The sequence below is a fragment of the Accipiter gentilis genome, chromosome 17, assembly GCF_929443795.1.
Source record: "Accipiter gentilis chromosome 17, bAccGen1.1, whole genome shotgun sequence".
Taxonomy (NCBI): domain Eukaryota; kingdom Metazoa; phylum Chordata; class Aves; order Accipitriformes; family Accipitridae; genus Astur; species Astur gentilis.
The window spans coordinates 27,829,451-27,853,945 of NC_064896.1; the positions used below are offsets into that span (position 1 = coordinate 27,829,451).

General features: G+C 43.5%; 1 protein-coding gene and 2 long non-coding RNA genes across 3 annotated transcripts; all 3 read right to left on the reverse strand.

Moving 5' to 3' along the window:
• Positions 1 to 98: 98 nt before the first annotated feature.
• LOC126046856 (uncharacterized) lies at positions 99 to 3,975 on the reverse strand. Its single transcript, XR_007508453.1, has 3 exons — positions 3,943 to 3,975; positions 3,610 to 3,667; positions 99 to 623 (listed from the first exon to the last, which is right to left on the reverse strand). It is a non-coding gene; the product is annotated as an uncharacterized LOC126046856 (long non-coding RNA).
• A 1,090-nt stretch (positions 3,976 to 5,065) lies between these two features.
• On the reverse strand, positions 5,066 to 9,958 carry LOC126046857 (uncharacterized). Its single transcript, XR_007508454.1, has 3 exons — positions 9,798 to 9,958; positions 7,370 to 8,018; positions 5,066 to 6,861 (listed from the first exon to the last, which is right to left on the reverse strand). It is a non-coding gene; the product is annotated as an uncharacterized LOC126046857 (long non-coding RNA).
• A 4,411-nt stretch (positions 9,959 to 14,369) lies between these two features.
• On the reverse strand, positions 14,370 to 22,611 carry LMO2 (LIM domain only 2). The gene is made up of 4 exons (XM_049819753.1): positions 22,344 to 22,611; positions 22,048 to 22,225; positions 18,122 to 18,337; positions 14,370 to 15,378 (listed from the first exon to the last, which is right to left on the reverse strand). The coding sequence occupies exons 1-4, from the start codon at positions 22,348 to 22,350 to the stop codon at positions 15,159 to 15,161; spliced, it is 621 nt and encodes a 206-aa protein (XP_049675710.1). The 5' UTR covers positions 22,351 to 22,611; the 3' UTR covers positions 14,370 to 15,158.
• Between the last annotated feature and the right edge of the window lie 1,884 nt (positions 22,612 to 24,495).

Consider the following 24,495-nt stretch of genomic DNA (forward strand, 5'->3'; position numbering starts at 1 on the left):
GGCCGCAGCGCCCCCTGGCGGCCGGTGGCGGCACCACCTCACCTCACCTCAGCGCTCAACCGGGGGCGGTGGCGGGGGGGGACACACACACACGGAGACAGGCCTTGGGGTAGGCCGAGTCGTGTGTATGTGTGTGTGTCACCCCCCCACGATGGCGAAAAGCCGGTCGAAGAAACTCTCTGAGACTCGTTTTGGAGTTTTTAGAAAGCAGGCGTTCCTCATTAAAGCGCTGGAGGCACGGGGGATAGTTGCGCCCAGAGCGCACGCCGCAGCTTTAGCACAGGCAGGTTATATAGAATAACTAATTGCATATTAATCAGATTAGGACACATATACACAAAAACGTAACTGATTATCTTAGTGCTGCCTACACCCGATCATGTGAAACGAAGGATCCATCTGAGCCGAAGGGCTGCTTTTGCGACCACCGACCCATTTGAAGTTCTTGTCGGCTTGTCCTCAAAGTCTTGATTCTTGTCCTCGAAGTCTTTATTCTTGTCCTCAAAGTCTTTATTCTTGTCCTCGGTCTTTGATCTTGAAGCTGAACGCCGTTTCCCTGTTCTTTGATTTTGAAGCTTAACGCCGTTTCAGTCACACGCGGTCCGTCTCAACGTTGTTCTCATCTAGCGTACAAGGAACATCGAGTCATAAGAGCGAAAAACTGCAAAACTCATGAGTAACTACCTCTACTAGTTAAATGCTCGGCTACGCTTTTGTCTATTGTTTCAACCACAGTGTTAGCATAAGATTTCTAATAACTATTTACCAAATCTCACTTTTACAATCACCTAGCAGCAAACCAGTTTCCACGGCTGGTACAACATATTAAAACCCATCCAGAATGTATGGAAATAGGCTATCACCCCGAGCGGCCATCTCCAGCACCCACCCCACACACAGTGCCATCTCGGCGGTGAAACGCGTCCCGTAGGGACGGTTGTCTCAGAGGGGGGCCCCCATGGTCAACGCGGGCCTCGGCGGTGGGTGGCCAAGCTGTGAGGGCTGGGGAGGTGACCCTGGTACCCCAAAATATCCCAGATGGCATCTCGCTCTGAGGGTTAGGCCGCTGGCTGGAGCCCGCCTTGTCAACATTTCGGGCAGTCTGGGACTTAGAAGTGCGCACGAAGCTCCGCTTTTGCTTTTAAAGAGTATCAAGAAGTCATGCTTCTAAATTTTCTTTCCTGAAACAGAAAAATAATTTGTGTTCAGCTGGAATACTTGGACCACCGAATCTTCACGTGGGTATGAGCTGGTAGGATCAGAGCGCGGACATCCCTGGAAGATGAGAGCACTGACTACTTCCAATATCAGATGGCTTGCAATTGCTTTGTAGTTTTCTGTTCACCTCAGGGGTGAGAGCTAATGTTACAATAGTACTGACTAGACAAATACAAACCTGCTTATATAATCAGCCTCTATAGGCTGATTCTAATGGATGATTAGAATCCTCTAGGACTGAAATTAAAAAGGTAATGATACACATAGATGTGAAAATAAACTTACTGAGATGAATATCATTAAGAAAATGTGTTGCGTCTTAAGGGTATATGCAAATACCAGATCTTTTTTAAGCTTCTTCCACATTTTATTGAAAAGAAATACGTTTTCAGAGAAAGCGTATTTTCATTTTTTAAATCATTTCAGAAAAACACCTTTTCCAGAGCACTGTCCCTAGAACTGATTTCCTCTAGGACCTTCAAGGAGGATTTTGAGTCCTGGCTTTGCAATTGGAATCCGGAAATTTTTGCAAACCTAAGGTCTTGTGCGACTCAGCTCCCAGGTCTGTGTGAAAAAGCCCACTGTCTCAGACACTTGGCTGCATTGCCAAGCGTTGTCGCAGCTGGAACCTCTGAAACCCAAACCCATGGCCACGTCCTGTCAGCCACAGACCCGACAGCTTCCGACCATCAGCTAGTCCGCAAAAATCTCGAGTTGAGTGAAAGCGTGTCAAACCTGACATGTTGCAGGTGAAACATTTCAAGCTCAACAAGCAAAATCTGTTTGCTCAGCAAAACTATTAGATAATATAGTCACAAAAATAATTAATTTATAATGCGATAGTCCTGTAAAACTAAGAGTCCCAAAGCATTTCACAAATGGTGAATTAAGCTTCACAAACATCCTCTGAGGCAGATAAATATTAAATAGATCACATTTTATATGGAAAAAATCAGACGATATGTGACAGCTGCAGAAAAAAATAGAAACTACTCTTTTTTTGTCACTCACTTTTAGTGAGTTAAATATTCTTTTTCGAAAGAAGGAATTGTTTCTACTGAATGATTTTACACTAGTAATCCTTTTTTCTCTCTTCTTTTTTCAGATACCAGTAGTATGTTATTGAAACAGTTCATTGTCCTAGCAACACCACTCAAATAAGAACTGAAAAGGAACAAGCTAATGGTTCTATGACTGTGTCTTTGCTAGCTGTTGGGGAGATTTTTTTGTCCTTTATAATTTGTATAATTGTAAAGTTCCCTGTAGAGAAGAAAATGCAATAGTAAAAGTATATTTAAGATGTTACTAAAATGCTATTACTTGTATTTGTGTTCTTGGTTTTGCGGTCCATGAAAATCTAACAATGCAGAGCTGAGAGAGCTGCATAATTCTTTATTTCTGTCAGGTTTTGCCAAAAGATAGATCCAAAGCCTGGATAGATTGCTTCTAGTATTTGTGTAATTCTAAGCCTTGCATTGGTTGTTAATTGTCAATTGTTACCCTTTTTTTTGCAAATAGTGAACATTTACTGTTTAATTTTCTAATATTGTCTTGAGGGGACTTCTCTTCCTTTGTGACACTTTCTGTTTTCATTCTGAAAACCTGCTTGAACTCTTTCATGTTGTTTCAATGGCTGAATCCATCTTGCTCGGCTCCTATTGTGCTCCGTTTGATTTGATCTTAATTCCCTGTAAATTGACATGAGATGACTTCCATGTAATGCATGTGTATTTTGGGGAGGATTTTGTCCCTCAAACAGCCAAGTTAGATATTTATAAAATTGTACAAACTACACTTTGTATTTCTTTCTTTCTCAAATTGCTTCTTTACCTTTCTTTCTCATTTGCTGTTTGCTCCTATTTTAGTGTTTAAATTCCTCTATTATTGGTATAATGCAACGCCATTGTCTGAATTTTCCTTTGCTTTCTGAATGACAGCCCACAGTATTAAGTAACATTTGCCTATCAGAGCAGTATGAAATGTCATACAGACTGAAAAAAATCGGAAAACCAAGAGCAGACAGACTAAAAAGTATTCATACCTCATATTTTTCCTGTATATGTTGCCCTTTGTGCATAACATAAAGCATGTATTACCCTGAACAATTAAAACACTTATGGACTTTTTTAAATAAAATAAGTCAGTGGGTGGAAAGGAAGCCAAATAATCAAGATTTGAGAACAAAGTAGAAATTGTAACAGAAGGAAATACAAAAAGAATTAGAAAGGTGTCTTCATGATTTTGCTAAGGAAGCAGAAAACATGTAACAATTTACAAAGTTATCAGATTTGATAATCACGTATCACAACGATCATCTTCCATTCAAAAAAGGGGCAATTTGTAGCATCGCCTTTCAAAAGTTCGTAACTGCTCTTAAATTTTTAACTATACCTGCACAAAATGGCCAATGAGCATAAATGCCTCCAAATCTTCACAACACCAAGGAAATCTGGGGATTAAAGAAAGGGGAATCATCACAGAAAGTATGTGCCAAGTTACATGTGTGGTTTAACCACACAGCTGCTCACTCACTCCCCCCTCCCTCGGTGGGATAGGAGAGAGAATCGGGGGGAAAAAAGTAAAACTCGTGGGTTGAGATAAGAACAGTTTAACAGAACAGAAATGAAGAAACTAATAATGATAATAATAACACCAATATTAAAATGACAACAGTAATAATAGAAGGACTGGAATATGCAAGCGATGCACAATGCAGTTGCTCACCGCTCGCCGACCGATGCCCAGTTAGTTCCCCAGTGGCAATTCCTCCCACCCCCACACCCCCCAGTTTATATACTGGGCATGACATCACACGGTATGGAATACCCCTTTGGCCAGTTTGGGTCAGCTGTCCTGGCTGTTTCCCCTCCCAGCTTCTTGTGCGCCTCCAGCCTTCTCGCTGGCTGGGCACGAGAAGCTGAAAAATCCTTGACTTTAGACTAAACATTACTTAGCAACAACTGAAAACATCAGTGTGTTACCAACATTCTTCTCATACTGAACCCAAAACATAGCACCGTACCAGCTACTAGGAAGACAATTAACTCTACCCCAGCCAAAACCAGGACATAGCTGGATGGTTTCTGAAGATCTGCAACAGTGCATGAAAAGATAAAAAATCAGGAAAAGTACTTTGCCATGAGACCGTGGGTTTGGCAGACAATATCAGTGAGAGTAACTGATGTGTGCGTATGTTCGAGGTGGGCACGTGTTTGCAAGGAATGAAGTTACTACATTTTGTAAAGTACTGCTGGTCATCTCTACTGCAGCACTTACATACTCGTTTTTACCTACCGCCCCGCCAGAATAGGTGTATTAGCTTAAACAGTCTGGAAAGTGGGTTCGCATTTAAATTTCCACCATCGCTAACACCGCAGTGAGCGGATGAGAACAGGTCCACATCCACAGCTCTCAAGGTTTTTAGGTCTTTTCTTTCTTTTCTGAGAGTTAACGGCAGTCTTGCCGGCGGTCAGAAGTGTGACTGCAGCATGGGTAAGTGTATCCAGGACCAGTGTTACTCGGGGGCTTAGGCAGCAGTGAAGATGGAGATGGAGTGGCCTATAGTTCTGCAGGAGTTAATTATAAAAATTAATTATCCACACTGGGTAGGGGCTCCTCAAATGTGCATCGAAGAGCTGTCATTTTACTTTCCTAGTGGATATCCCAACATTTGCAAAGAACACACAGTGAAAGAGAAATATCTGTTCCTGAAGCTGAACAAAAAATTTGCAAAAGAGAAATTAAACACCCTGCCCTCCCTCCCCCCAAAAAAACAAACCAAAAGCAAACAAAAAACCACTTAAAATCGTAGTATTTAAATGTTTTACTCATAGCAGGCTTTGCATTCTCCATCAAATAACTGACAGCTGCACCATCTGTGGAAACGGGTAAGTTATCATGGCATTTTTCCACCTCAGTCTAGACATAAAGATTCTTTTCCACTTTAATAATGGAGCCTAGTTTTTCTTCCATTATCATCGGTCTTAGAGCCCAAATGGCTAAATATATCAGAGGTATTCCTCAGGCTGAAAATTTCTCAGATTGCTTCGCACATCCCATGTTTAATCTTTGAAAGATGATGAGGCTTTTAGCATCCTTCATTTATTTTTACTTATTGAAAATCTAATGAAATGACACACTAGGGATCTTTACCACCGGGTGCTGAGTGTCTCTTGAAATTTACCTAATGCGTGAAGATCTTTGGTCAGGGGGTGGTCTACATTTCACAAGATCAGCTTCTTGGTGCTCTAAATGGACAATAATAAATGGGCAAAACTCAGACCTGGAGGGGAGTAGACAGCTTGGGGAATTGGTAGTGAGAAAGAAGCTGAGGTCCAGAAAATTTGTATTGTTATTATGCTGTTATTATTGGGTTTGCTCTTTACTGTAGCAAAGATGCGATAAGGTCAGGGCTTCACAGGAACAACTAGGCAATGATCTTTGCTTGGAAATCTGATCATCTAGAATTAACCAGAACACAATGGGTGGCTGTAATAACGAGTACGGAAGGAGTAAGGGAAGAAAATTAAAAACGGGAGCTGTATGATCATGCAGTGACTCCAGTGAATCACATAAATATAAAGATAGTTCAGCAGTCCTTTGAAAGGTGGGGGATTTACATATGAACTGATAACCAAATCACTTTTTCAGGCTTCACAGGAGTGAATCTCAGATGAGATTTGAAAGATGACAGGGAGGTAGCTAAAGGGATCAGAGCCAGAACTTCAGTGAAATGTGTACGTGAATAAACTAAATATTACATAGGAGCTTGTCGGACATTTTAGTAACAAATGGGATATCTGTCAGAGTACAGCTTCAGGCTGCCTTCTGACAGAATGAAACAACGGTTTTAAAAAAAAATCCCTTCCTCGTTACTGCCACGTAGACCCAGCCAACAACAACGCCTCTCCTGAATCTCTCTCACATGATGGTGAATTAGCCTTGACAGCTCCAAGGTCAAATGAAGTCAAAGGAATCACCAAGAATTCAACCAATGGACTTTATCTAGTGGTTACAGTGAAAAACTCGACGAAACCGTAGCTGGAGTCTATTCCCAGCTTTCGTCCTTCCGGACCTACAATGTACGCAGGTGCAGTAATCCAGGCAGGTCCCTTGGCACGGAAGGTGGCAAGCTGAGTTTGAGCCTCATGTCCTTGTGCCTCTGATCCTTGCTGATGCGGAGATGAGGAAGGGAAGGAGAACTGTGGCAATATAACTGTGGCCGGTCCATCTGGAATCATCTGACGGCCCTACGTGGATGCTCTTATCTACATTGGTTGCCCAAGGTTGTCAAAAAGCCACCTGTGGTCTTCCCTTATCTTGCACGGCACAGCTCTGAGCCAAGGTGCTCTGTAACTTTGGGCTTGTCTTTTTGTATTATCAAATCTTTTTGTCTCAGCTTCGTAACTCCAAACGGGATCTAAAATATTTATGTATGCTTGCACTGTTTGGAATCCTGCTTAGAGAGTAATTTTGATAGACTGGGCTTTTTTCTTCAGATGAAAGATTCCATGTTGACACAAACTGGCATACCCAAGTTTTTTTCTTTCCCAAGGTTGCTTAGCTCAGAGTTGGTTTTCCTTTCATATCATCCTCTTTCACATAAATCAAACATAAGATACAGCTACAAATGTAAACAGTAACCTGTGAAAGAGTAAAAAACAAAGTTTACTTATTTTACAGGGTGTGAAAAGCATAGAAAGGCATGATTCTTGCCTCCAAGAGCTAACACATTAAATTAAGCAGATAGCGTAGAAGAGAAATTCAGTGCAGTGGATAATTAGTAGGTGCCTTCAACACAGGCCAGCAATGCTAATACCTGCTTTCGCATTGTGTACATACACAGTTGTGTGTGCTGGATTAACACTGACAGAGAATAGCACTGACAAAGTTTGCAGGAGACCAAGGTTGCCAATTGTAAACCTAATTTGGTCAAAAAAGGCAGTAATAAAGCTTCAGGAATATTTATAATTTCATGCGGTTACAGCATTTTCACTGGGTGTGATTCATGATGCACTGACAACGATTCACAGGCTAAGGGATGTGTGAAAGACCCTGCTGAAAGCAAGGATTGGAGGAATATTTCAGGATCTCATGGAAAGTGCTGGGACCCTGGTTGTTTTGTGCGGGAGCTCAGAAGGTCTTTCTTTACCCGAGGAACATGAAGAATAATGAGGCACCCCTAGAGAAAATTCTGCTGCTATTGAGTTTTTCCTGACCTAAAAAACCCATCTGTACGAACTAGATAGCAGCTCACTTTTCAGCTCCACACACTCTTTCTTTAGGTTATTAGCTGAGATCGTTAATGAGGTGGCCAGTTAGCCGCGGCCGCCGCGGTGGGGTTTGTTGGCTACAAACACCTGTGCAGTAGGAACAGGGCTGAACCCAGCGTACATTCATCAGACGATGGCAACAATAAATGACTGAAGTGTTGAGCTGGATTTGAAGAGGTAGCACAAAGATAAAAGACTCCTGAAGCCCTTTGCAATTCCCTTAGTCATCCATTCCCACCGAAGGCTTCTCTTTTGAAGTTTCCAGGAGGCTTGGTGCGACCTTTGGTCGTCCTTTTGGTCAGAGCTCTTATCTGTCTAGTGCAGACCCGGCCTCTTTTTGCTTGTACTACTCAAAAACAGTTATTATGGGATAAACAAACTGTATTTGCTGATGCACGTTCTCAGTTTCCTTATCAGCTGAACAACACGCTTCTCGTGCACGTTGGGTCAAACTCACTGCTGGTCCAGCTCCAAGAATTCCAGGGCAACTGCACCACAGCTCGTTCGGCACTGGCGTGCACCTACCAGCTGCAAAAAAAAACATAACTACGTTGTGATGGAGAGTTGTCTTACGAGCTGACCGAGAAATTCCTGTTGTTGCAAAGCATCCTTGGGTTGGTGATTGCAGGTCTTACACCTTTTTAATGAGATATCAACGTGATATCTAAGCATTGTTTTGGGTAGCTGTCCAGATGCTTCGGGATATTGTCAGACTGAAGCCTGTGTGTCTTATTGAAGAAGAATTTCAGTTTTATTGTGATTGTCTCTTCAAAATAAATGTGAATAAGTACATCATCTGCGTCTCAAAACCAGTTCGCAGCTGTTGTGAAATACATTGGCAAAGTTATCTGATATGAGGTGCAAGACACGTATCTGAGGAGAGAAGAAAACCAAACCCCTAATCCCAGCCCAGAATCAGGGGGTCTAAAAAAGTCAGAAGGCTGGAGACTGAAGTCAAGGGCTCAGCTGTCATGGTTGAAAAGCTACTCCCTGTACTAACAAGCATCCAAATCTACTGCCACAGAAAGGGAAAATACATTGTCACTGACATCTTATGTTGTGGAAGCTACACACAGAGAGCAGGAGTCATTATACAGTATTTCACTAATATGAGGATCATCAGTCGGTTACAAATAGAGTCTTCTAAACTCTCAGCTGTTATATCCAGGGGCTTTTGCCTCCTCGCTTGTATCTCAGGTGCTGGTTTTCTGGTCTGCTGCACCACTGCTTCCAGATCTGGTTTTTGCCAGGAGTAGCCTGGCAAACATTTATGGCAGCTTTCACACAGAAAAATGCTTTTACTTTTTGATCTTTTAGACAGAGGGCTGCTATGATTAACCAAAGCAAGAAAACAAAACCCTTCCTTGCTTTTCAGGCTTCTTTCATAGGCTTCTTAGTCTGAGCTTTTACCAACCAACCCAAGAAGATACAGCCCTGAAGAGGAAACATCTCAGGGATTGCATGAAAGGTAGCTGGCACGGAGCTACTGGGCTACAAAAGGAGTTAGTTCCCTTGGGTCATGGCTTTAAAAGGTTATTCCTCTCCCAACACAGCAGAGCAACGGCTACTTTCCACCACTCCAGTCACTCCTGTTACAGCATCCCTCATTGCCCCCCCATTCCAGCACCTCCGCAGAAACCAAACTTCTTGCAGTCTGCTCGCCCTTTGTTACAGGCCTTGCTACGTTACGCCAATCTATAAACATAACCAGAATATGCCAGAGACAGAGCAGAGATGATCAGGAAGCATTCAGCAAAAAGTGTATTCAACCTTTTCATTAAAAAAAAAGAAAAATCTCTTCCCTGAAAATCTTAAATTGGTTTTTCATGCATGATCTGTTCCCCCCCCCCCCCAAATTAAATATTTGAAAACTAATTTTTTAATAGAGAAACAATTTACAGGAGCTTTTTGATCATCTCTTTGCTGTTGGCGAAGAACACAGATAAGGGGGCTCAAGGGCGCTTCAAGCATTGCTTGAGTATTGCTACAGAGAGTGAAATGGTGGCTCGCTCTCTGTATTTAAAGAATAAGCCATAGATGTCATCAAATGGATTTATTTTAGCAGGAGTTCATGGGTTTTTACCACCCATGCCCAAATGTCCCCACAGGCTGTTAACTCCCGATTCCACAAACAGGCCTGAGCTTTATATACGGGATTGTCTGTCACACCGGGAGGGATGTATATCACTGTCAGGCATAGTTCATAGACAGTATCCATATAAAATGCTATTTGAGACTTATCTCCGACATTCAGAGTGTATTTGAGATCCCCACTGTTGGACAGGTCAAGCCATGCGGTACCCATACCTGCTTCGTCAGCGGTTGCCAAATGGTCCGCGGTTGAACGGTCACACTCAAGCCAAGAGATCTAACTTCTGCTCTTGTAGAAGTTTGGCTGAGTTACCTGGTGATTTTTAAGCGGGTCACGTTCATCTTGTGCCTCAGTTTCCCCACCTATGGAGGCAGGCTTGTAGCTTAAAAAGGGAAAGAGTAATGCATTAACACATTAATGCTTGCAAGGCACTTGAAAAGCGTTAAACAGAACATGGTATAGTCCTGCAAAATATGTGTATTAATTAACCATCAAAGATCTGCTGGTTTATTAGGAACATTTCAGAGATGTGCCTTCTCATTAGCCTGGTACAAAACGACCCACAGCAGGAGGGAACAAGTTGCTTCAAACGGGGTTCAACTTTCTGCCAGTTTAATCTTCATCTCACTGACAGACTTCTGAATCTTAATTTAATTATAGTTCCTTAAATGTTTTCTGATATCGTATCTCAGTCTCTCTGTTCTGTGTCTTTTTATGGTTTCTTTTTTGTCATGGGACAGAGGAATAGATCTTTTTTTTCCAGTGTCCATTAAAATTCCCTTTGCCTGCAGTGCAGTATGCTCTATAAAAGAGATGAACCTGCTGCAAGTGAAATAAGCTGATGCTGCACTGTCTTTTTAGAGCAACAACAATCTTTATAGATTATTTTTCCAAGTGTCATGAATCTCCTTCAAAGTCACAAGTGACTGTTATCAATTAATATACTTAATAGTCTCATTTTCAATTCACATTCAGGCCATACCGAGTCTACACTCGCCCTGGCAGATGCTTGAAAGCTTTGCCTTTCAGAGATAAAATGTTACCTTGTATGTGATGGGGGTACTAAGGGGGGGGGGGTGATTCAGGAGCCAAAAGACATGTTAAAGTGCAGCACCTGAGGCCTTCTTGTTTTCTGAATTTACAGTCTCAGACTGGCAGTCGTATAAATGAGTGATGCTCTCTGATGTTCTCTTCCAAGCAGGCTACGAAATTGGCAGGGAGTCTTCGGTTTTGTGCTGATGTGTCCAGAATTCAAATAATTTGATTCTTGGGTATAATGACAATTGGAGGCACAGTATTACCTTGAGAAAAAGAGATGGGAGAGACAGCTTCTGTATCCTGTATTGAATTAACAACCGATTCCCATTTACTCTCTCCACTGAAAACTCTATTATGCAGGATTCTTATTGCCCTTATTCAAGGGCATGGAATTAAAAAAGTGATATCGATGGTAATGCTCTCATCTTCCTACCATGACATTGAATAATGGGGACAAAGAAGGGAAATCTTGAAGGATGATATGCCTTTTAAAATACTGCTGATATTGAAAACACATAAAGGACAATGCCTTTGAATATCATATTCAGATTTTTGTGCTTTTTGCTTATGACTTTAAATCATCTTTGCTTTTATTTTCACTGTTGTTTTTGGAACATTTTATTTTCTTGTGATTTCAGGAGAGAACCCTTACATACTTGAGATGAGGACGGAGGTGAAGTGTTGGTTACACTAATTCTGAGAGACATCTGTTCTCTCCTCCTGGATCCAGAGAGCAAGAGTTAGGAATCTGGCAGGGAGAAGTCCACCAAGAGACCGGTGTAACTATACAGGTAGAGTAATACTACTGCTGCTCAAGTGGAGGCTCTTCTTCTGGCACAAACTGTCATTTTCCAGTTCAGCTTAAGCCCTTTCTGAGGTTACACAGACTAGATAAAACTGGTGGTCTTGTAACAAAATAAGAATATCCACTGCGGACCCTGCAGCATCCTTCCTTTACAAATACATTCATATAGGTTTTAAAGTGTATTTTCCTGCGTAAATGATATCTTACACAAAATAATGAGTGCATTTCCATTAGGAAGTTTTAAATGATATTTTACAGAATAAATTATAATATCTCCATCTTACAGGCAGGAAACTGAGAAGCAGAATATTTAACTACCTTGCCAAAAGTGACACAGGAAATAATTTCTGAGGTGGGAACAAAGCACGGATCTTGCTCTCATTGCTGCAAAACCACAAAGGCTCCCTGAACTATTGACACTCTTACCTAACCTCTACCCAGATGTTAACAACGCCCCTTACACTAAATTTTCAGTCAAAGCTCTTTGCGAGGTGGAATCATGGAAACCAGCTCTGCAGCAATGCCTAAGGTTAAAAATTTCACTGGAAGGGGTTTAGGGAACAAGTATAAAAACTCATACCTGTGATGATACCTGTTGATTCTGACCACATGGATGCTATCGTTATGCTGGTATAACTCCATGATTGCAGTTATTTTACGGTCCGTTACACCAGCATGCTGTACGAGATCAGGATGCATCTCAAAACCTCTTCATAGCAATTCTGAAAAGTGAAAATCATGGCTTGCTTTGTCAGAGAGAAGCTCGTTTTATCTTCCATTGCCCCTGGAACAGTCAGGACTATCAGCAGATGGTTACCTGCGATCTGAAACACATGGTCTTCGTTGGGAGACCCTTCGCCTGGCAGCACCGCGGGATGGAGCCGAGTCCCACTCTCCCTGGCATACGACTCTCCCTTTGATACCTGTTTGTCTCCACCATTAGCACGTGATTACAGAAAAATCAGTTTTATAGCTGATTGCCATCACCTGCAACATTTTCTTGCCATGAAGTAGTAGGTGCTCAGGAAGCCATAAGCACTCCTCTGCCCTGCTTGTATGATAGTGCTATCGAGGTATATTTTTTCGGGGAAAGGAGAGGGGGTGAAAGAGAAGGGGCTCTGAGAGGGACATCGCAATGACGTGGCAGGGCACGATGACCTGGAAAGCTTTAAAGGCGTCTGCTGCCAAGCTGTTGGTGCTACCTCGTCTGGTGGTGCATGTATGGATGTGCTCCCACACCCCGACCTGAAGAACGGTTGCGCACCTCCGCCCTGCGTTAGCATCCTGGGTACATCCACCAAGCTGTGTCAACTAACGGGGATATTGAGACTTCGTTTCTATCTCGACCGAGTATTTGCAAAGGAGCCACTGAAGGTGGAGATGATAGCTGTATTTTCCCTGGATACATAGCTTTCTTGCTTTTGCTGACAGGGATACATTTTAGGCTAAGATTTATAATTATAACCAGCTGCCTGTGGCCTCCAGAGGTCAGCATATCACTTGAGAAGAGCTAAATCACAGAGCCCTCAAACTATACTTTTCAAGCATGATCTCATTATGTATACTTTCCAATTTCACTGGTAATAAGATTGAAAGGCTTTGTCCCCAACGCTAGTTGTGACAACGAAAGCAAGAAAAGAAAAAAGAGCTCTCAGAATATCCATTGTAAAATGCAAAATGTTGTCGTTGGTCAGTACTGCCACTTGGATGAGAGATCCATCCCTTAGTTTATTGAAAATAATCAGACAAATAGAGATCCATATGCTTAGGTGCTATTCCTTACACGTTAGTACCGATGGGGTGAATGGGCACACTAAATGTCTTCTGAGTGCACTGTCAGACTTGTTCAACTGTGTTATAAGCTTTATTTTTTCAGAACATTTGAACACAATGTGTAGTTCTAGGGACGCTCTTGAAAATGGTAATGTAGAACCAGAAACCATAGAGATGAGAAACAGAGATTATCAGAGGCATGAACCATCTTTCATGCAAGAAGGAACTTAGACTATTCATCTCAGAAAAAATAAGTTGGAGGGAATATGATTCAAGAACAGTGAAAAAAAGGCGATAGGAGATGACTATTCATTATCTCTCACAATACGGTGGTCAACCAACGAAGTTATCAGGCAACAGGTTTTGAAACAAACACAGCATAGAATTAAACAGTGAAAATCACTGCTTTGGGACTTTATGGAGGCCAAAGAGTCAAAAAAAAAGGGACTAGGCAAACTCACAGAGAATGGGTCTGTGGGTCAGTGCTCAGCGGAGGGCTCTGAAGGTAAGCTCCCACGAAGCTCACGGGACTTCCCTGCAAGCTGGAAAGGCTTCATGCGGACATCGGTCCCTGCTTACCCGAACATCCACTACTTGTCTCCGTGGGAGTAAGATATCGAACGTCCGCTTTCGCCTGACCGGGTGTACTTCTCGTGTTCTTAGTATTACTATAATGCTAAGAAACTTCCTTTTGCTTAAGAAGCAAGTGACAATAGTCTTCGCAGGAAAGGCTCTGAACTTAATTCTTTCTAAATACTAGCAAGTATTGATTTGCTGTAGTGATACTATACTGGATTCAGTAAACCAGAGCAAAATCAGGACGAGGTATCTTTCTAAGAGACCCTAATCTTACATGGACTCCTCTGAGATCAGGTAGCTTCTGTCTTTGTTGCAAAGTAACGCTCAAATGTATTTCTCTGTGGACCACCAGCCTCATAAACACCAAAGAGCCTCAGTGTCACCCAACACTATCTAATTTCTCCTTAGCACGAAGAACTCTGGAAGTCTTACCGAGACCTCAGTGTTCTCACATAACTGCTTTGAAACGCAACCTTAAGTGGATCGAGCAGGCATCAGCCGAAGACAAAGTGTGGAAAACCTGCTACAAAAAATAAAATAAATAGTACAAACGATAATCCAGCCCAACTCCAAAGAAAAGAAATAACAACGCTCAAATCTTCTGTTATTTTTATTAAAGCTGCAGAGTCTTACTACACACAACAAATATTTTATCGATATAATCTAAGTTAATAAAATAGTTGAACAACTCTTTAGATTTATATTTGTATAGAAATGATCTGTGGAACATCTCATCTTGAAACAGCAGTGCCCAAAAACAACTATTCAGCAGGATTTTTTTAAAGAAGAGTTTGGGACTAGAGGACGCACTGTTCATTCTCAAAGAAAAAAAAAAAATCCATGCAAAAATAACCCCCACCCTCTTCCCACTTTCTCTCCTACGCAAAGTGTAAGGCCATATAGAATGACCACGTAAGCAATGGCCCATTTCTTTCAGTGTTCTTCCTCATGTCTACATTAGGAGCTGTCGTCTAAACTCAGTAACTAAAACAAGACGAAAAGAAAATTCAATTGCACAATCCTAGTCTGCAGGTGACAAAGTCATAACATCTCTTTACAGAAGTCCCTACTCTTTTTCCAGTTACGAGAATTGGTTATCGCATTGTGTTTGTTCCCCAGCTCTCGCCTACAAGTCTGATGTCAGTTATTGTCCGTATACCTTTGTTAACAGAAGTCAGTCTAGCTACTATTGCTTTGGTCTCCCTTCTTCACCTATATGTAGTTTAGATTCTACGTAGCACTGCCTGCAAAGGGCCGACTCCGTGGTATTTTCCCCCCCTTTTAGACAAAGCCCATAGCTCAAGTGATGATCTCCTCACTGCAGCTATGCATCGGTGTCAGCCGTGAGATGTCTTTTTCTAGGCTATGAGGCATGTCTTTGCTAGATCATTCCATTTATCTTAGTCCACTCGTAGATGTCCTGTTCACACACTATGTCCGAGTTGATGAGGAGGTACCTGTCCCCAACACAGAAATGTTTCTGGCAGGCAGCACATTTGAAGCATTCGAGGTGATACACTTTGTCCTTCACCCGCATGGTCATCTCGTAAGCCCGGATTCGCTTGTCGCAGGAGGCGCAGAGGCCATCTTGGCCAAAAAGCCTAAAACAACAACAGCAGAGAAGTAAGCGGAGTTCCTTTGCTGGGGAGCTGGGAAAAACCAAATCAAAACAAGAACACAACATCAGTGCCTTGTTCCATTAGTCACAGTACTGCCAAGTTCGATAGAGGTCACATGGAAAGCTGCTGAGCAGAACTCTCAACCTTGCAATATCAAAAATTGGAGTAGAAAGTCCAAGGTCCTCACCTGTTTTCAATAGAATTGACTTCTCTGATCAATGACCTTAGCCCGAATTGCTGAGCAGCTTCATGAGGAGTAAAGGTTCCCCAGATCATGGCGTAAAGTTGTGCCGTGCTAATACTTCCACTTTTGTGATCGATAGAAATGACCTTTCCGTTGATAAATTTTGCCTATCTTCAGCTGTTGCTGTTGCAGTTTACAGAAAGGAGTTGACACCAGCCATGGTCTAAGACTCCCCTGTCTCTTATCGTTGCCTCCACATTGGAGAATCTTTCAAACCCAAACATTTCTATACCCATGAAGTCACTCCTGCTGGGTTTCCGAAGGATACAGGCTAAGACTTTCTAGATAGTTACGCTAGCCCAAAGAATTTTATGATGTGGACCGCTCCTTAAGCCACACTGAGAAACCCTACTGAGATCATGATGGTATTGTCTACTAAAAGGAGCCTCTAATGGATGCACTGGATATGTATTCCCCTCACAGCACGCACCACCGTTCAACTGGAGCAGTGAGACGTACTTAGCTATGCGTGAACGCCAGCCTTTCACGCAGTCTGCTGGCTACAGAGATTGTAAGTCAAATCATTAATAAATAAACATGATTATTTATTTTTTTTCTTAAAAGAGGGGAGAAATGCTACGTACTACTTGTTCAATGTATACACCTATTGAGTTAGACTTCTAAGTTTCCATACTAATTCTGGAAAGAGAGTTTTTCCACATCCAACACTTCTCTTACGTGTGCTGTGCCTGCTTCATATCATCTTCTGAACTGGAAAAAGGATGCTTACTAAATTAAGAGAGATCTTTAAGGGGAAAAGACATAATTTCTTTCGTCTGCCAGGAGATGTCAGTGTTTACTTCTGCCCAAAGAAAGTAATACTAAGGTTACACAAAGGTTGCCAAATTTTTCATTAACAAGGGAAGATACTATATGCTGCATTATTAAATAAATGAAAACGTTGAATTTCATTGCGAGAAAATACATTAACTCTATCACCACACTTTCTGCTGCTTCCATTTTACGATGAAAAGTATTTGGAAAGTGTAATTACTGGATCGCTGCTGGACTGTCGCGTATGCAGAGCATTTACAAGCGGTCCCATTAGCGGAACTCAGTTCTTAGCATCTGCTTAGCAAAATTCCCATCAGTACAGCTCAGGGACACCATAATTAGGAACTCCACTGAGAGTTTGCTTTAGTTGTTATTGGCAGGTAAATTAGCCCTCGGTAAAGTAGCTGAAAAAATACCAAATACCATTATTCTGTTCCACAGACCTCCTGACACATTAGGGATCCATTAGAAGAAGTGGTACACAACCAGCACAGCAAAGATCAATCCACTTTAATTGTAATCAGGAATGTAGCTATCCTTTGTTATCAATTTTTGTGAAATATCTTCATCTCAACTTAATCCTCCTACCTACAAATTTTGGCAAAACAGGCAAAGAGGTGTTAATGAAAATAGCTGTAACGAGTGTATTTGTAGGACCTGATTCAGCACAACGTGCAAATTCTTGTCCATTCAGGACCAGGTGTAAGAATGCGAAAAATCCCCTGGATCCAAATTAGTGCAATCAAACTTTCCTGTACTGGCTGTAGCTTTGCAATAAACACACAGTACATTGCGTCTTTCTGCTTGAAGTGTCCCAGATAACTTTACCAGCGATGCAGAAAAAGGCAGAGATCAATCCGAGTATAAAAGGCAGTGACTTCAGACACCAAGCAGGTACAGCAGCCCTGCTGGCTAGTGGAATCAAGCATCTCTTACAGGGCTGATATTACCGCATCAGGAAAATGAATTGAATTCAGTTACCTTGGATACCGTGTTCTTAAATGAGAGAACTAAATGATCTTTCATCAGTCGCTGATCTTGGCACCTGGTTTTATATACCTTTCAGCTCCAAGGCAATGCTTGGAGAAGCACAGAACTTCTTAAAACCATTCGGGGGAACCGGTTCATTGTCAGCTCAGGGGGAGCTTGCTGAAATTCATCACCTTTTCCCAATTTCTCCTTGCCAGAATCCCGCGCTGACGCTGCACGGTTCACCTGGAACTATCGGGTTATGTCCGTGCAGACTGACGAAGGCCAACAACCCCAAAGTCCTAGGTGTTCTTACTATATTCTTCACATTTTCAGATAATTCTCTTTTGTCCACCGCATATAGCAATGCTTTCGTTTTCCTAACAAAATGCGCTTTTTTCCCCCAACCAGATTTTTAAGATTTAACCTATAAACAACTGCAAGTGACCTGATCAACACAGATAACCTCTGGATTTATCTATAACTTACTGAAGAACCCCAGCAGTACCGTAAAGCACCTGTGCACAACCCCCCAAAATATGTGAGCCCATATTGTAAACCTGAGCCTGCAAACGGTGCCGGGTTACAGCTGTGACTGCTGCCAGGCTTTCTGCTTAAGAGCAATCAAAAATGAATTCTTTACGGATCTTTGCTCACTAGCTGTACTCATGAAATGACTAAAGCGAAGCTGAAAGGCCAGAAGAAGGGGAGCGAGGGTGGAAGGAGTGGGCTGTGTACCTGAGATAGTCCCTTCTGCAGAGCTTTCTGCCCAGTTTGTAGTACAACCGTCTCCCCACTTCTCCCAGCCTGCAGCCGCACAGGTCGCAGCTGAGGCAGTCTTCGTGCCAGTACTGATCGATGGCCTTCAGGAAATAGCGGTCCCCGATGCTCTGCTGGCAACCGCCGCATGTCAGCAGCGAAGGGGGAATCTGGAGGACTTCATCCACTGGCTCCCTGAGGGAAGGAGAGAAGCGTCGGAGAAGGAAAACGTACCCTGAAAGCCTCCGCGTGAGCAGAAGGAGAAGGAAAAACAAAACTAAACACAGGGTTGGTCACGTTAGAACAGGGATACATCCTCATTTTTTCTCCCAGCAGCGGACACGATTTATCCCCTTCTGACATGAGAGGGAGCAGGACTTGACTCTTCTTTTGCTTTTTAAGAAAACAGAACAGCTTAAAATGTGAGGAGTCAACACCCAAAAATTTGCTAACTAGTGTTTTAAATTTTTCTTCAAAGAATAATGCATAAACGTGACAATCTGTATCACTTGTGTGTATTCATTACTGTAAAGGCATATTCTACTTTACTAGGACATTGGTGTCTGCGTAGATACATCATTTTTCTTCTACTGGACAGAACATGAATTGCTCAGTCATGTGTCTCAATCCATGTAGTTCTTCTAAAAGAAATACCTTGCCCATAACATGATTCTTCCATAATTAAAGATTGTACTTTTTCAAAAGTGCCATCAAAAAGCTGCCTGGATTCACCATTTCGTAGAAAGGCTGGTTATGCCTGTGCAGACTGACGAATGCCAACAACCACGAAGTTCTTACTATATTCTTCACATTTTCAGACAATCCCTGTCTGTCCACAACACCTAGCAACGCTTTCCTTTCCATTAAAAAAAAACACAACAAAACCCTCTATTTTTTCCCAACAAGATTTTAAAGATTTACCTACAAACAACTGTAAGTGACCTAGTCAACACAGATAATCTCTGGATTTACCTATAAATTACTGAGGAACCCCAGCAGTACCATAAAGCATCTGTGCATGAACCCCAAAATATATGAGCCCACATCGTAAACCTGAGCTTGCAAGCTTTGGCTGCAGTGCCGCTGGAAGCAAAGGGAATTTCTGTCTCCCCAAGGGCTAAAGGACTAGAAAAGGCACCTGAGGGATTTTACATGCAGTCAACTTTCCTTTGAGAAATGTAAATTTGAAGACTGAGTCTGGGGATGTCATTTCTCTGAACAGCATGAAATGAATAAATACAACAGATGAGACTGTTGCCCAACTGGTTTAAGTTTTGCTGCTGTTTTTAAGAGAGACAGAATTTTACCTCATTTAACTGCAGGACTGCTATTTTTTCCTTCAGCTAAGGACATGAATCCCCCGGGATACGTCTATGCCAACATAGCTCAAACAATTATTTGGGATTTACACATCCCTGCGTGAAAAGAGGCACAAATCTTTATTGTGATATTAGCACTGACTATTCATGCACCTTATTTCTCTCCCTTTTTAAAAAGCTCTGAAATCTAGGATGGTTCTGGTAACACCTGGGGATAAAGCAAGAATTTTCTTCAAAGCTACTTTCTTAAGGAATTGTCTTCTTTGCCTTTTTGTGTAATTTCACAAGTTCTGGAAAAAAAAAAAAAAAAAAAAAAAAAAGGCAGCAAAAAAATAATTAAAAGAAAGGTGCCTGAGCTCAGTTCTGCAAAGTTTGCAGCGAGCTGGTGCTGCCACTGAGGGCCTCATGCAAACCCCAGGGAAGTTAATAAAAAAATCTATTGGATCAATCCTTTAAGCACTTGCTTAATTTTAAACCTGTGCCTAGTATCAAGGAAGGCGTATGTTTGCACATTTATGCTTCGCTGGATGATGACCCAGGTTCTCAATATCTGGTAGAGCGGAGCCCCAAATTTTTTCATTCGTTATTTATTGGGGTTTTGCTCTAGCCCAGAGTCCCCCAAAGCTTTGTTTCTGTCGCCGGTCTGTTCTCACTTAGGCTGGTGGGGGCAGAGGAGACCCACGCTGATGGAGGAGGCTCAGGCTGCTCCCAGTTTCCAGCAGGCAACAGGAAAAAATTATATTACTACTGCTTATTTACTGGGTCAGCAGTTTTCTGGGCAAAAATTACTTTCTTCAGCAGGGAGAAACGACCACTGGTCAAGAACTTCTGTGCTGAGAAACTGATTCTGCAGTTTTTATTTAGGCAAGCTGAGCCCTAAGATATTATCTGATTATATTCTGTTCTGGTTTTCACTCTTCTAAGTTTAAACCGCTGTGCTCCGCAAGTTGTGTCATGACATCCCTCTCCTACCCGCTCTCCGTCTTGTGAGTTTTTGTTAAAATCACGGGGAACTCTGTATGTGATGAGGCCCCAGTTTCTTCCAAGTTTATTCTTTTGGGCCCCATACTCCCTTTCCTAACATGTGGGCTCCACTCTGACAAGTTCTGAGAGCCTTCCAATAGAAGGAAATGCACGCCATTATCCTTTATTACCCATTATTTGAAACTTCAGATGTACCCCAAAATATCTCATCTGAAGAGCGTTCAGGAATCGCGAGCCAGGTTTCTCTGAAAGCCCTAAACTCCGGAACGGCCTGGCGGATGTTTACGCAGAACAGAATTGCTGGTTTACACATTAGCTTTTTGATGTCCATAGATTTCTAAGCTAGCACTTAGGTCACTAGAACCCAAGGTAGGTAAATAAATACAGGTTACTAAAACTTTGTAGCTGAAACCTGGATGTCATATACCTAGGAGCTTGGATTATCGTTTCTTAAAAAAAAGGAGAAAAATGCGAGAAAATGTAACATATAAAACATCAGGTGTGACACAGGATGAACTGATTTCATCCCCAAAAGAAACAGTTCCCGTGTGTTCACTCCAGGCTTCAAGCAATGGCATTTTTAGTATCTCGCAGGAAACAAACCGCGAATGACTCAAGTTTACTAAGAGCAATGTTTTAAGCGTTATCTGAAAACGGAAATTTTATAATTTTTTCTTCTTCTTCTCTCTTATCGTGATCCCAGACAAGCATAACTGCAGTTCTTAGCATGCACAGCGCTGACACGACTCCGGGTTTATGCCGAGCGACCAAGCCTCTCGCCGGCGGAGGGACGGGACGGCCGCGGAGCACAGCCCGAAAGCCTGGATGGGGACACGAGAGCCGGTCCCTTCCCCGAGTGGGAAACCCACGGAGGGAAATTCTCCCCTTCCACACGCCCCTGGATCAAGTCTTTCTCCATGCCCTTGGCAGAACACCCTGCCCCCACCGAAGCAGTTTATACAAGCTCTTGAAAGTTGCATTATGAAAATGTGGAAGTTGGGCACCCACAGATAACAGCTCTGACCTTTCACTATAATCGGCTACAGCGACTTGGGCAGATTAATGATGGGGCCGAGAGGGTCCCTCCAAATGAAAAACACCCTCGGATTTGGGAAGGGGGATGCTCTCCCTCTCCCTGAGCCTTTCCCAGCACCTCTGGCTCGGCTGAACGGCTGGAAAATTCCCTCTCAGGTTTGGGAGGAGGTGATGGGGGGGTATTTGCCGATTCTCCACTGCTCCCGGCCGGTCTTTTCCCATAACTTGGGGAGCTCTCATCACCCCCCAACCCCACCACCAGCCCCCCCGGGGTCGGCGTCCAGCAGCCGGGGAGGGGGGGGGGGGGGAAGCTGGGGCAACGCGGTACGGCTCGGTACGGCCGGGCTGGGCTGGAGGGGGGGAAAAAAAGAAGAAGAACCGGGGGTGTATGTGGGGAGGCTGCTGCCGAGACACCCCCCCCCCCCCCCCCCGAGTCGTCTCCCCGCTGGTGGGCAGGGGGCTGCCGGGCACACAATGCCGGTCAAGCGGCTCCGTGCTGAGGATGAGCGGCCGTGGGAAGGGTGATGGGGAAAGAGGGGTAAAAAAAAAAAAAAAGAGGGCACTTACTCGGAAGGATCGAGGCTTTTCCTCTCGATGGCCGATGACATTGGCAGGGTCTGCTCCTTTGTAGCGTGCCTGTGGTGGGCTCTGCCCCCGCTGCCCCCGCAGAGGCTGTCTGCTCTGGAAGCCTTTTCACCGGCTGAGTTCCCCCTCCGCCCCCCAATGACATTCACAGGATTTCCTCCTGCAAGACCAAAGAGAGAGAAAGAAAGAAAAAAAAAAAAAAAAAAAAAAAAAAAAAAGAAAAAAAGATGGGGCTGGGGCTGCCTCCTCCCCCCCACCCCCCCCCGCCGGGCTCTAACCTCCCATCCTCCGCCGAACCGCTCGCCGGGGCAGATCCCGCCGCTCCGACCCCGATCCCGATCCCGATCCCGGTTCCGGCTCCGGTTGCGGCGATGGGGAACGGGGAGCGGGGGGGGAAGCGGGGCCGGCGGCTGCCACCGCTGCCTCAGCCCGGAGCTCAGCGGGCTCCGCTCAGGCTCTTCGCCCGGGCAGCTCCGCGCCCGCTCCGGAGCCCGGCGGGGCGATGGGCATCGCTCCTGGTCGTAGTAATATTATGATGACTCCGTGGCTCGGCCCCGGGTCTCTGGTTTCATTTCCTTTTTCCTGATCACGATTCAAATACAATAGAAGGAAATCACACTTAAAGAGACAGCTGCCCGTTTCTTAACTGGACTCCTAGGGGGTGGGTGGGTGGGGGGGTGTTCAGCGAGGCGACCAAGAAGCATCACGACTCGTTGGGGTCCTTAAAGAGACACAGCCGGGGCTCCCCGGAGCAAGGGGCTGGGAGCTGACGTTGTGTTTTCCCATGGCAAGGGGCGTTTAATAACACTTGCTCGGTGGGCAGGGGATGCTGGGGTAGGTAGGAAACCTGCGAACGATCCCGAGGGCTGGGGGAAAAAAAAACCCCCCACGTCAGCGCCCGGTTCCGTCGCGTTGGCTTCTTCTCGGCTCCACGCGGGACCAAAGCCACGGTCACCGTCTGGTCTCCCTCTCCTCCTCTTACAGCTAGACGCACGTGCCCACGCGCGCTCATGGTTTTGGACCGTCCTTCGAGGTCCGCGGGCGAAGAACCGAAGTGTTGTTTCTCTACCTAGGATTCGAATTGGTCAACTGGATTGTCTCTCCTTTACATCCCCCAGCGAGCATTTACGGGCGTCTGCTTCTAGACATCCCCTAGTTCTCGACAAGCCATATAACAAATTTATACCTCGACACCCTTCACTGTTAATGAGCTATAAAAGCCAGAGAGTACAAAGTATCGATCTGCAATTCATCACCGAGAAGCTAAAGATGGGAAAGTCTTGCCTGAATATCTCTGTTTCCCCTCCCACCCTTCCTCCTCGCCATCGGCACAGCACATCCCGGAAAGGACTGATTTACAGTGCCGGAGCGAAAACTGTTACAGCAATTCGAGCATTTCCCCGTCTCTGTGGCTTTAGACACTGGCCGTTGCTGGAGGCAGAGCTCTGGACGAGATGAACTGCTCGCCCTGTTAATTCCTTTAAAAACAGTGAGAAAATAGCTGTAATAAAGCACTAGTGACCACTAGTAGAAATACTTCACTTCTGTATTAATTCCCCGAAGAGAAATGTATTTGATGTCTATTTTTATGACTACATTCTAATTTTTTCAGCTTTTTGGCAGCTAGGCATGTGATATCTGCAATACGTTAATGAGCCCGATTCAAAGATTAGTAATGTCCGCGGAAGGACTGCTATTCATTTCAAGGGGCTTTGAACCAAGCTCTTGCAATACTTTAGAGCCATCACTGGTCATTAGAACACATCTTTCTTATTCTTTAAAAACATTATCTCCGGTGTATTTTAAGCTATTACCGTATGACAGTCACTCCTATTTCTGCTAAAGGAAAAGGCTCTTTTGTTAGGTTTTCACAGACGGGACTGAATTATGTGATGACTATTTAATTTCTGATGTATTTACACTGTGATCAGAAAAGTAAAATGTAAACCTTTCCGGAAGACTGAATAATTAAACTCCTGCAAGACACACAGCCCCTCAAAAAAATGTGCTAGGAGCGTTATTATGTTGGTTTAAAAAAATCAGAAATTGAATCTAAAGGTGCATCAAAAACACACATGAGGACTTCAAACATGTTAAAAAAAAAAAAAAAAAGAAGACATTTCTATGAGCTTGGTTTCTTCTGGCTCTGTGTCTCGAGGTTTAATAAAGTATAAACCCTGGGTCAAAATCTCCCTGATGATTGGGGTATTCATATTCTGAATAGCTCCTGATGGAATAATGTGAACAATTCCATAACGCCAGGTAAATTTTCTGGTTTGGGATGATACAGTTGTCTATACACTACAGACATAATGGCATGCTGCCTCCCTTTTATCTTTTTTTTTCCCCAAAATTCACAGGAAATTAATACCTTTAAGACCTCTGTCCCTTTGTCCATCTAAAAGAGATCAGCCGGTTCAAAAGTTTTGG